The sequence below is a fragment of the Candoia aspera genome, chromosome 1 (assembly GCF_035149785.1).
Source record: "Candoia aspera isolate rCanAsp1 chromosome 1, rCanAsp1.hap2, whole genome shotgun sequence".
NCBI lineage: Eukaryota > Metazoa > Chordata > Lepidosauria > Squamata > Boidae > Candoia > Candoia aspera.
Genome location: NC_086153.1, coordinates 73,036,207 through 73,049,164, shown reverse-complemented (window position 1 = coordinate 73,049,164; position 12,958 = coordinate 73,036,207). Strand labels below are relative to the sequence as shown.

At 40.9% G+C, this 12,958-nt stretch overlaps 1 protein-coding gene across 1 annotated transcript in view; it reads left to right on the top strand.

The window, feature by feature from the left end:
• The first annotated feature begins 1,472 nt into the window (after positions 1 to 1,472).
• The window catches only part of SLC35F3 (solute carrier family 35 member F3), a 37,142-nt gene continuing 25,656 nt past the window's right edge, over positions 1,473 to 12,958 (top strand). The window contains exon 1 of the mRNA XM_063306722.1: positions 1,473 to 1,847. Coding sequence (XP_063162792.1) covers positions 1,772 to 1,847 — 76 coding nt within the window. The 5' untranslated portion in view covers positions 1,473 to 1,771. The remainder of the gene's footprint in view (positions 1,848 to 12,958) is intronic.

The window sequence follows — 12,958 nt, the reverse complement described above, 5'->3', positions numbered from 1 at the left end:
CAGCAATAAAAGTTGTCTATGAATAGGCAAAATGATGTAGGAACAGGCAAAATGGTGCCCTCTCCCATCATAATAAAAAGTAAGTAATGCAAAACTCCTTGTTGGCAACCAATGGAAAATCTGAAATGTGCTCACTAGTACAGAACCAGCAAGACATAGCTAGCAGAATCCAGCACTCTTTCCTGATTTAAACAGAATCAGAGCTCTCCCAAAGCTTTCTCAAGGCTATCTCAAGGGAATGCTGCAGCCCCTGCAGAAGCATGGTTTCTCCCACAACCCAAAGGGAAATAGCTATGAGGGCTATGCCAAGGGATTGGATGGGTGGGGGCAACCCCACAGCATCCTCAAGAAGCCAATTGGAGCTGAGCAGATCCCAGCTCCATTAACCACAGTGCCAGTGAAACATGCAAGAACTATGTTGGGAGGAGTGCAAAACCCCTATTTTAAAGCTGGACCAGCTAAAGATGACTTTAAGCTACCTTGTTTGTGGACTAGGGATGAGATGAAACTTCATGAGGACACATCACACAAAAACAGTTAACCAGGATATGTTAATGCCATAGGTAGGAGGATGTGAGGATGAACCCACTGTTAAATCTTCCCTCTCACCAGAGCATCTCTTGCTTGCCAATCTTGTCTCATTTTAGGACGTAATGTGTTTTAATTTCAGCAAAGCATTTGACAAAGAGTTCCCCATGACCTTCTAATTAGCCAAGACAGTAGTTAAATGTGGGTTGGATGGCCTGACAGTTAAGTGGAACCAGAGGTAGAACAAAAATCTACAAAAAGTGTTCATCTATGATTCCTCATCAGATTGGAGGGAGGAATCGTGTAAGTCCTGGATGGTTCAGTCCTGAGTCTTATATTCATCAACATTTTTATTAATGATTTGAGTAGACACAGGGTTTTCAGCTGACACACAATCAAGAGAGAGAGCAAATGCCCTGGAAGGCAGATATAAAATTCAGAACCACCTTTCTACGTTAAACAAATGGTATGAAAACATCACACTTAAATTTAACAGAGACAAATGCAAAGTTCTTCACTTGGAAAATGAATCAGAGCCACAGGAATAGGGGATACCTGCCTTGGTAACAATATTTGCAAAAAACTAAAAAGCCTTAGAACAGGAATTGATTATGAATTGAGTATGAGTCAGCACTTGGCTCCTTCCAATACTATGGTTATGATTTTCAGAAGTGGAAACAAAAAAAGAGGGGGGGAGGGGAAGAGTATTTTTTAAAATTAAACTGCCCTCAAAATGCAGTTTGCCAAATGGCACCGATAGAGTTTTGTGTCTTCGGGATAACCTTTAGCGAATATGACTCATATACTGCAGAGATCTGTGAAACATAAAGCTTCGTGAGTTGACAGATGAGGCAAACTCTCAGCTTCGCGGCCATCTCTGGCTTTCCGACCACATCCTTCTCTTTCTAGTCTAGTAGGGAAGTGGGTTCCAGACACTTGCGGGCGTATCCGTCGAAGTGTGGTTTTGAGGGCTTCCTTGCTCCCACGGAAGACCCCAGGATGCCAGCAGCCGGCGAAGGGGCGTGGATTGGCTTATGACGTTTTGTTTGCAGCAGAAGGAGAACGTGCGAGATAGGAGGTGGCGAACAGCTGCAGGGGCAGCGGAAGGCTCGAGAGTGAGCGAGGCTGGCAGCCGCCGAGGCGGGTTGTCTGCTCGCGGGAAGGGGAGCCCAGCGCTCAGCCGCCACCGGCTTCAGGATGTAGGCGATCAGCGGAAGGGCTCTTACTGGCAGAAGGGCTCATCATGAAGAAACACTCGGCCAGAGTAGCCCCTCTTAGCGCTTGCAACAGCCCGGTTCTTACTCTCACCAAAGTGGAAGGTAATCGCGCGAGCTAGGATTCCGCGCAGTACCGGGCAGGCTTTCCGGGACAGAAAGCTCCCTTGCGTCCGGGGAGGTGGGTAGGATCGCATTCTTCGTCTAGCCGAGAAAGCCGCTGCCGTCGCCAAGTGGCAGGGGAGCGGCCCGCCGCGGCGGCGAAAGCAAGCTTGGAGCGCTTGAGGGGAAGACCGAGGTGCACCTGCCCTGGTGCCCTGGACGGGCGCGGCGTTGGAGAGAGGCTGCCCAGGGAGGTCGGAGAAGATGGATGGGCTGCTGGCCTGCCTGCTGCAGTCCCCTCGCTCCTCCTGGTGGAGGAGGAGAAGGGGGGGCAATTAAGGCATGCTTGACTTGGCTCCCTTTCGCCAATGCGGCTTCGCTGTTCCGGGGAGCTGAATGTCACCTTTTCGGACGGCCTTGCTCGCCCTCCCTCGTTCTTCTCGAGGGAGGTGAGCGGGCGAGGCGCCCCTCGCCCTCCGACCCGCCGTAAGTTCTCTCTTCAGGCTCAAGGTCTTCCCTGGTATAAACAAGCGGCAGAGGGTAGTGCGAACCTGGCGCATTGGAGGAGGGCAGCTCACTGGAAGATGGGTAAAGGCTCCGCTCTAGGCTCTGGGGGTAGATCTATGAGGTGATTTGGCGGGTATCCACTTGGAAGCGCCTCTGGGGGAAGAATTCTGCATTCCTGAATGAAATGCCCCGTCTCCCCACCCTCAGTGCGCCGTCTCCTGCTCTCCGCTGTTGGGAGGGAAGAAGACTTCTGGAAATACTTTAGGGCCCGCAAACTCTCGCGGCAGTTTTAAAGAGGGAACGCGGACCGACTCGCGCTGGGAAGACCGCTAACGGCGTTGCCCGGTCGACGGGACCCGAGGCGGGCCGTCCACATTGGCAGCCAGACACGCTGTGCTTCGGGGGCGAGCCGCCGCCGCTGTTCTAGGGGAGCCTCGCCGTAATTCAGGCTGGGCTGCAGCAGCAGTTGAGGAGGTGCTCTTTCGCGACTTGAGGAACTGAACTCGCGGGTGCCCAAAAGGCAGCACGCAGCGCGCCGCCCGGGGGGAGCGAAGAAAGAGGAGCCGGAAGGAAAAGCGCCCGGAGAGAGTTGGATGGGAATGGGGAGGGCTGTGGTGTGGGTGCTGTGCTCCCGAGAGAAAACAGGTTTGCAAGTTGTGCTTGGTTTTTCCGGTTGGTAGAAAGAACCCGCTGGGGGATGGATGGCTGTGAAAGAGGCAAGGTGAGAAAAGGATAATGGTTGGACAGAGAAGGCATGGCGGGAGGTAAAACAATTGGTTGGAATTTAGTGGCAGTGGTGCTTGCTGTACATCTAGAAATGAGGAAAACAGAAGGGGAGAAAGGCTTTGAGATAAAAGAAGAAAAGTGTAGACTTTACCAGGCCAAGGGTTTGTTGGAGTGTAAGGCTCCACCCTGGGCAGATTTACTCAGAGATAAGTTGTGTTGCAGCCTTCTAGATTTACAACTCTCAAATGTCAGGCAGCAGGAGAAATCTGGAGGGCGCCAGGTTGGGGAAGGAGTCAATTGCCTTGAACCATCACTGTCACTACATGGAACTACACAAAACTACCCCATCCTGAAAGGATACCATTTGTTTTCAAGGGAAGGAATGGGGATGGGGTGCATTTTGCATTCTTTTAGATTTGGAATTGAAGAATGGGAAGTGATCATTTGGGTCATCAACCAAATTTATAATATCAACTGAAAGGCATTTTTAGCCACCACTTTTATCAAGTGTGTCTTGTGTGAGTCTAATATTTCAGATCCTATATGTGTTTTATTGGGGTGGGAGTGGGGGATACAGAAACGTATGGGAAGACATATTTCAATATATATAGAATGATGGACTCTCATCACTACAAAGGCATTTTTATTAGTTGCTTTCCTATTTATTTGTTGAATTGTGGAATGGAATATTGAGGGTTTTGATAGAAGATGTGACAGAAAGTCAGCAACCGCATCACTGGTTGCTCCTCCCCTTGTCTTCATGAAGACATTTTTATTTGGACCAGAGACACAGGATCTTGTGTCAGATTTTTTTCACTGATATGCATTATGCACCCCAGCATTACTACACATTTTCATGTCCTTTAACCTTTCTTGTCCTTAAAAGATAAGAATTTCCTGCATTCTGGTATGCAACTGCTGCTTCAACTTATTTTAGAGATGGGGTTTTCCCATAACTATTAAGAATGTATAACAGCACCTCACATACATAAACATGAGTCTGCAGATCTAATCTTTGGGTCTCTGTCTCCAATAGATGATCTGACTGTTTTGGGGAAAAGCTGGCAGGGTCAGATCTTGTTAATATTTGGATAAAAGACCATCAGGAAATCCCAGGCCTGTAGCTTAGATTGAGGGATTGAAAAAACATCCCCAGACAGTGACAACTCACTTATATATTGTTGGCAGGAAAACTATATAGAGGTGTCCATGTAGTTACTAGACTTCAAGCTTAATGCAAAGGAGTCTACATTTTATATCAACATGATATGCTTTTCGTAGCTCCTGTAAGGCTTAGGCTCACATAAAATGGCTTTTTACAATGGGCGTATACTTTCTTTCTTTTGTCCTAATAGGACTTTTGTTTGTTTGTTGCCAGAGTTAAACTAGCTAAGGATGAAATACTCATCTCAGATCCAGGATAAGTGATATTTCCAACATTCTCTGTCTTGGATTTTTCAGTACACTTTTTGCACAATCTTTTTGGAAATGCTTTCAAAGTTCTCTTGTCTGCAATGGAACATCCACGTATCCTTACGCATATTCTTAGATACAGTTACACAGGACATTGTTGTACTGCATATAAATGAATATGCTCTAGAAAACACAGTTGTTCTTCCTAGTATTTTCTGTGCGTTTTATTTTTATAGGAACTATATGCTATAGAATAAAACAAAACTAGTAGCATCAGCAAGCTATTTTTCAGGAAATACCTGACCTTCCTAAAGATCCCTATGCCTCCCCAGAAGGAACTCTGGAAATCGCTTATGAAATAAGCCATTCCGTTAAATTAAAGGGAACATATTGCAGTAGCCCAGTCTCAAAGTAACAAGGGCATGAGTGATGGTCACCAGAACCTCCCTCTCCAGAAAGGGTTGCAATTTAGTTTTAGATATCTTTATCTCCCTTCTTTAAGGTAGATAGCTCTATGGTATTTTTTTAAAATACAAAATGAAAATGAACAAATAACAAAAATGTTTCAGGTGCATGATTCAGTACTCCTGTTCTTCAGTATCTTGCATTCTTAGTTATTTGCCATAATGATTTTAAAATGAAAAAGACTTATATTTTAGTATATGAAGAAATAATATTTGTTATAGAAAGTAAATATTGCCTGAGTCAAGCATCATTTCTTTTAATTCTGATTCTTTTAAGGAAGTACTATAGATTCAGCTGATTACCAAACTTTTTCTTTGGGATATCTATTCTTTAGGATCTTTGAGAAGATTTTTCACCTGTAAATTAATGGGTAATTTTAATGGGTAGCTCTACCATCCACTTAACAAGATCTGTTTCTTTGAAATTTTCATCAAGCTTGCATATAGAAAATTACAGAAAATTTAAATGACTTTTTTCACTGAAAAAGAAATACTAGTAGGTTTGCCATCAGAAAAACTCTGTGATTTATAATAGGGCAATATCTTTGTTAGGGCAATTCAAGGACACTAATATTATAACAGATTGAATGGAAAATGCTGGGCCATCAGATAAGCTTTTATTGCTACCTATTTCTAAATAATAGCTGAATCTGCAGCTCTTTTCATCAGGTATATTGCCTCACTGATGGCTCCATAAAGTAACCATAGGTGTAACAACAGTAAGCCCCCATTCACTCCACCATCTTCCCCCATTCACTCCACAATCTTCTGCACATAGGCAACTCAGAGAAGTTGCCTCCACTCTCCCAGAAGGCCAGATATGGAGCAACATCTTTGCTTTCTAAGTAGACTATGCCTGATAACACATATGCTGTAGGATGATCCTCAGCCCATCCTTTTTGGCAAGAGAGAACACAACTTTAGTCCTTTTGGAATCCTAGCCTCAAGAAAGGAAAGAGGAAATAGAGACTTTTCCTGAACAGGAATCAAAAGGGGTTTTCCCAGCCCTACCATTTTTGAAAGAGACCTGGGCAGATCAAAGCTTGCTGGAAAAGGGATAATGGAGGGGAGAGAAGAAGCCCTGGACTGGGGCCCCAGAAACCTCCAGGTAGTCAGCAAGGATAAACCCAGCTCTGAAAAGCACGGGATAGTTCTCCGTTCTACGGAGAAATAAAACTGTTTTGATTCATGGTAAATAGAGCTAAGCTAGTTTGTCTAAAGAATAGAGATGATAGAGGGAGCACAGGATTGAGACCAAGAAGCCTCACTGTAGCTAAAGGAGTTAGGATGAATTGCTCCTAAGCCCCTGATTAAAAATTGAAAATCAGTGAGAAGCATGTTTATCCAAGTAAATACTGAATCCAAGAGTAAGAAGGATCAATAAGTTAGGATGCACTGTCAGGATTTTGTGCTTTTTTTTCCTGGGGCTGTGCCTGCTTGCTTGTTTCTAGTAGTTGTGTCTAATAACTTTTGTGTATGATGTTTAATGCATTTTGTGCAAACTCAGCTTTTGTAATTTTGTTCCACCTTAGTCGCTTTGAACCATAAATCCTGTTCACTCTCCCCACAGCATTTTATTGGAGAAACTTAAGCCACTGTGTGTGATATTATCAGTGCTACATGGCATATGGCATCCACTTGTAACTGTTTGGGGCACTTGACTACCTAAAGTTAAAAATGTCCTGTTCCAGGCTAAGCAAACACAGCAGATGCATCGTGGAGTTAGGCTCCCTGCCTCAGTCTGGTCCCTCATTGCCTGTCTTGGATTTCACCTGCTCCTGTTGATTATTTGCTGTGTTAGCCTCAGAGGCTGGCTGCCTGATGGATCAGGCCCCTGTGACTCATAACAAAAAGGATTTTTTTTTTGTTTTTTCTTTAATAAAATTTATTTTTAAATAATATTCCTCAAAAAATGAGGGGGACTGGTTTTTTTCAGGTCATGTGCCTCAAAGCTGCAAAGGCCAGGAGGAGATACCAGAGTTTAATTTTTCTTTTTTATCACTATCATCACTGCTATTCCACCTCCCGCCCCTCCCCTCCCCCTCCTCCTTGTCCTTTTCCTCTTCTTCTTCTTGCAAATAGCTGCTCAGACTCTGAGATGACCTCTCTCCCACAACTGATGTTCAGGGGGAAGGTGTTCAGTAAACGCATCTACTAAGCAGCTGTGCCAAGGCAGGAAAATGGAGCAGGTAAACCTAGATAATTTTTTGGAAAATAAGGTTAAGAATTCCTGCCTTTCACTCTATGGCTCAGTCTCTGCCACTACACATATTGATCAATGGTGAAAGTTCCAATTTTAAAAACTATCTACTTTTCTCATGTCAAACTGTGCACTTGGGAGCATTGTGTTAAGTACAGTTTTTTTCTTATGATTCCTGCATCACCTTTACAACTTTATAGTTTTATGACTGTAAGTGATATCTCACACTAGGACAGAATTTAAAGTACCTTCAAATATTAATAATAAACAGATGGCTAGTCCAGTGTGAATATTATCTAGAAAAAGGACAGTTAGTCTCTCAGCCTGGCATTATATGAACAAGAGTTTCAGATAGTTCTCATATATTCCACCCTAATTAATTCACAAATAAATTAGTGCCAGAGGTTTGGCTTATTCAGTTTCCAAGATTCGATTTGATATAGTTAGTTAGTTAGTTAGTTATTCAATTTATATGGTATCCCACTTGCCAAGTGACTCTGTATTAAACTTCTTGATGGTAAACTTAATTAATGATACTCATCACAGGTCTTTCTTACTGGGTTGTACTCTGCTGTTTGGAGGTTTACCAAGGCTGCTTTTCATCTTTATTAAGAACTATGAGTTCATTGTGGATTTATATTAAGTATTTCCTTTAAAAAATGTACCTATCATGTATCTACTTCATTTCCCAATAGCATACTGAGATATTAATACATTTTAATTGTCATGAGTTTGATCAGGTATCTACTGCTTGATTTATCAGGAACTAGTTCTTCACAAGAGAGCCAATTTGGCATAGTAATCAAAGGCACCAGGCGAGAAACTGGGAAAACCATGAGCTAGTCCTGCCTTAGGCACAAGGCCAGTGGGGTGACTTTGAACCAATCATTTTCTCTCAGCCCTAAGAAGAAGGCAAAGGCAAACCATTTCCAAAAATGTTGCCAAGAAATGTTGACAGGAGTCAAGACTGACTTCAAGGCACATACAACAACAACAACAACACAAGTTCTTCACAAACTAAGTTCAGCAAAATAGTAAAAGGAGGCTTGCAATAAAAACATGCTTATGTTTTGGCATAAGTGTTTGTGGCCTACCGTCTACTTAAAATTATGAATTAATATCCAAAGTTGCAGATATACATATCCAAATGGTTAGAGGAGAGGTGTACTGTAGTGTGAAATTCAGACAGTCAATAATGATTCTGTTATTAACTGTGTCACTCACGAAGCAATATTAGTAATAACACAATCAACCTTTTATATACCTAATGTTATTTTATGCTGGACAGTGACCAAAATAAAGACTTGTTTTAAATCATCCTGGCACTGGAAGTCACATTTATACATGTAAACAAAATCGATTTAAGCCACATTTGGCAGAATTAAATACCTTCATAAACTGTAACTCAAACTTTTTTGATGTTGTCTACGAACATAACTACATGCAGCACCCATAAATGCACAAGCAAGCCCCAGTGTTGTTTTTGGAAAACCTATAATGCTGAAGGAAAGAGTGAGAACAAATAAATGGCTGGATGCATTTGCTGTTTTCTGCCTGCCAGTTTGCTCCAATTGGCTTTTTACACTACCCTTGAGGGTAGTATATCTTAAAATGGCTTTGGGGAAAAAATAGCTTGGGTGGCGGAGCAAGCAGCCAGAAAAGATTTAACACCTTGCTCCTCTGAGTAACAGAGGAGTATCACTGTTGCATAAGAGTCTTCACATGTATGGAGTTAAATATAAGAATAGAATAGAATAGAATAGAATAGAATAGAATAGAATAGAATCATAGTATGTAGTAAAGGTCCTGAATATATCGTACATGAATTGATAGATATCATTTAGATATAATCTCAGCATGGATCTTTTATTCCATTCTAGTAAATTATTTGAAAATATTTATTCAATATTAAAATTCCGTATCATTAAAACATTAAAACCTCTAGACTGGAATATGAATATACCCACACACATATAGTTATTTACACATATTTCAAATAAAAGAGAGAATTCTCTATACTAGTATCACCACATAAAATATTTGCTCTTAAGTTAAACAGAATATCTATCAATTCCTAGAGGGCTAGTGGTCTCATCAACAGAATGCTTAAATTCTTGGTCTGCCCTGAATTTCAGCAAATTGAATTTTAGCTATAGTTGCCTGACCTCTAAGTTAAACAACAGGGAATAGTCAGGTTTTGTTTGATGAATCTGGTTAAATTGCATCTTTAAAGGTATTTTTAAAGTCTAATTCTTGGATGAGAAATGTGAAATTAAATCTGCTGCAAAAATGACCATATAGCTACAAAACCAGAGTAATACCAGGTGAAGGAGTTAGGAGAGAAGCTGTTGTACATTGCAAAGACATAAATTTATCACTTTTTCATTTACAGACAAAAGGGTTTTCTGTATCTGTGATGCTCCTATCAAAGATGGATTGCTGCAGATGCATTCTCCTATTTTTTTAACCAGACTTAATTGTGATCCTTTTCAAACTGATTATGCCATATTCATTGATTAACAATCTCACAGACCCTTACAGAATTATCATTATTATTATTATTATTATTATTATTATTTACATTTAATATAGCTGCCTACTCCAGTAGTGAGTGATGTTCTACTGTCTCTGATTTAAAACAAGACATAGTATAACATATGGGAAAGTCTCAAAATTGATTGGCTTATTTTACTACTACATAGGTAAATGTTTTCAGAGTGATGAATCTTTCAAGTCAAACTTGCCTCAAAGCGCTGCATTTGTGGGGCATCCAGTTCATAGTGTATATCTCTAGTTCTCTCATAATAGTGGATTCACATATTATATCCATTCAACTGTGGTTTGTTATATGATGCAGTCATTGTTTTTATAAAACATGATTTATGTTTTAACATGTGTGAATCCAGCCAACAGTGGTTCATTCAATAAATTATTATTAAGAGTGACTTAGTATGTCAGTGTAAGTGAACTAGACCAGCTATAGAATTACTTTACTCAGTAATGGCAGGACTGGCATGGTTACTAATGATAGGGATCATGGATTTCAGATATCTCACTCCTCTTTTGATGGTCAATGGTAGCCAATTCATTCTGGCAAGTAAGTAATACAAGAAAAGGATCCACATGGTATAGTTTTGCCAGTTTTCACATAGGAGCAAGTGGCAGCTGTGTTTGAGCAGGCGGCAGTGGTGGCTAGGAGGCCTTTTGCACAGCGGGTTGTGCTCTAGGTGCACCGTTGCACTTGTTCCTGGACTGGGAGGTCTTACTTACTTACTTACTTACTTACACACTTATGCCCTAGTGACCTCTAGGACTACTGCAATACAGTTTACATGGGGCCACCCTTGAAGAGTATTCGGAAGCTACCGCTGGTGCAGAATGCTGTGGCACGGGCAGTTAGTTGTTTTGGGTTGAGTGCAGCATGTTAATCCACCCATTGTGGATCAATATTATGTGTAAGCCAGCTAGAGTTTATTCAACCATAGTTTAAACATACAGGCTTAGCGTGACATGTGAATCTGGCCATTGTACAGACATAAGTCAGCCTTCAGAGATTTATCTGTTGAGTACAACCAGCACTTAGTACTGCTGAATTTTTGTTCTAATGTTTCTTACATTCTCTTTTTCCTACCTTGTTTTTTTGCCTCCATCAACTCAATCACTGTAGAATACCCATTCCCTAGGAAATTAAAGTAGAGCCACTGTGAGCTAGTCGTTGGCATATATGGAAACCATTTATGTTGCTAGGCCTTTTGATCAGCACTGAGTCTGTATTTCAGAATTGGCTGTTTGGAGGAGATTTACTCGATTTTTAAAAACGAGTGATGTATATTCTTATGGAATCCCATCATGATGTTGCATATCATGATTGCCATTTTATGTAGAAGGGCAAAATATAACAAATAAAATGCTACTGGCTGATTTAGGCCCGTCCCAGATGTTTGGACAGTTACAATCTGAGGAAAGTACTGCCCTATGTCCCATAACATTGTGGGTTTCTGTGGGGTTTGGAAAACCAAGCCAATTAACTGTTGACTCAGCTTGTTCTCTGGAGAAAACAGTGCAGAAATATTTTTGCAATGTTTCTTCTACAGCTGCAGGATTAGGGTTCCACTGATGGGAACCCCTGCCTCACCCTTCTTCCTGGTTTTGAAACTTGGCAGCTGACATGGCATAAATTTTAATGTGCCCCACCCTTGAAAAGAAACCATGGCAAATAAAGAAAAAGATTAGGAAAAGGCACCAACTACTTGCTGTTTTTAACTCCTTTGGCCCATCGGAGGAAGTGCTCAAGAAGGGAAAGATAATGACAGTCACTGAATGCTGCACAACGTGCAGAAATGCTTACAGTTTGGGGAGTGGAGCCAGCCTTAGATTGGTATCATGTTTGATTGATTATGTGCCATCAAGTTGGTTTCAATAGAGAACACATAATTTTCTCCAGGATGATCTGTCCTCAACCTGGTCCTTCATGTCTTCCAACAGTAGACCCATGGCCACTATGAGTCCATCCACCTTGCTGCTGGACATCCTTTTTCTTTTTCCTTCTATTTTTCCCAGCATCATAGACTTCTCAAGAGAGCTAAGTCTTTGCATAATGATTCCAAAATATGATAATTTAAGCCTGTTCATTTGTGCCTTGAGTGAGAACTCTGAATTGATTTGTTCTATGAACCATTTGTTTGTTTTCTTGGCTATCCATGGTATTCAAAAGCATCAATACTGTTATCATAGTGAACTTGAATTACTCTGAATGACACAGCTGAGCTGCTTGAAGTTGCTCCCAGATGTCAGGTTTTTTTTGTCTGTCTGTAGCTCAGCTGTTCTGATGTCAGAGTGTTTTGTGCAAGTCTTGAGCTACATACTATACTATACAGGATTGATGATTTTGATATGAGTGTATGTTTACACTACATTTTGAAGTATATAGTTAGGTGCAGACAACACCTGCTGTTTTTATTTCCTTTTTTGTGGCAGTGAAACGCAAATGAAAAAGCACATTCTGAAGTCCAATGGGACAGCATGTTTTGTCTGGCATTATCCATTATTCCTTCCAATACAAGATCAGAAAGACATTCAACACCTCAGGTGTGAGATCATTTTCACAGTAAAGTGATACTTGAGATATTGTGTGTCACACAACTTCTGCACTATAAATACTTCTGTCACTTTATTTAACACTTGGCTTCAGTGTAGACATAGAATAATGATGTTTTAAAAATGCTTGTATGCAGACTTGCTCATTTTCGTGACTAGGAATATAACAGGTTTTAAGAAGCATGGCATTGGGCTTGAGCCCATAAATACTTAGCTGTACCATGGAAACAGAATCTGAGTTAATGAAGTTCAGTAAAGCGACTTGATATCATTATATTGCATAAGCATTCTCAATTATTGTCCTTTAAAATGTAAACCGATTACTCAATTTCCATCTATTAGTGATTTTTTAAAAGAATATATATATTGCTTTGTTTACATTCCCATAATAGAAACATTCAGGGACATAGCAGATATCACTTACCAACTTGCTATATGACTTACTTCAATATATCCTTGTAGTTAATGTAATCATCTGCTGATCTGGCAATGATACTTTTATTTGCATTCCTATTCTTTTCATCTTTCTCTTCACTTGTACAGCCCAATATACCAAGTTGTGTATTTTGGATTTGCAGAAGAAAAATTGTTAATTCAGTGTGAAATGAACTATTTAATCAGTTATCTGTACACTATCAATCTCCAAAAAATGTTTCATGAATTGGAATCAGTTTTTGCTTGCAACATGGCTATATTCTGCTGCATAT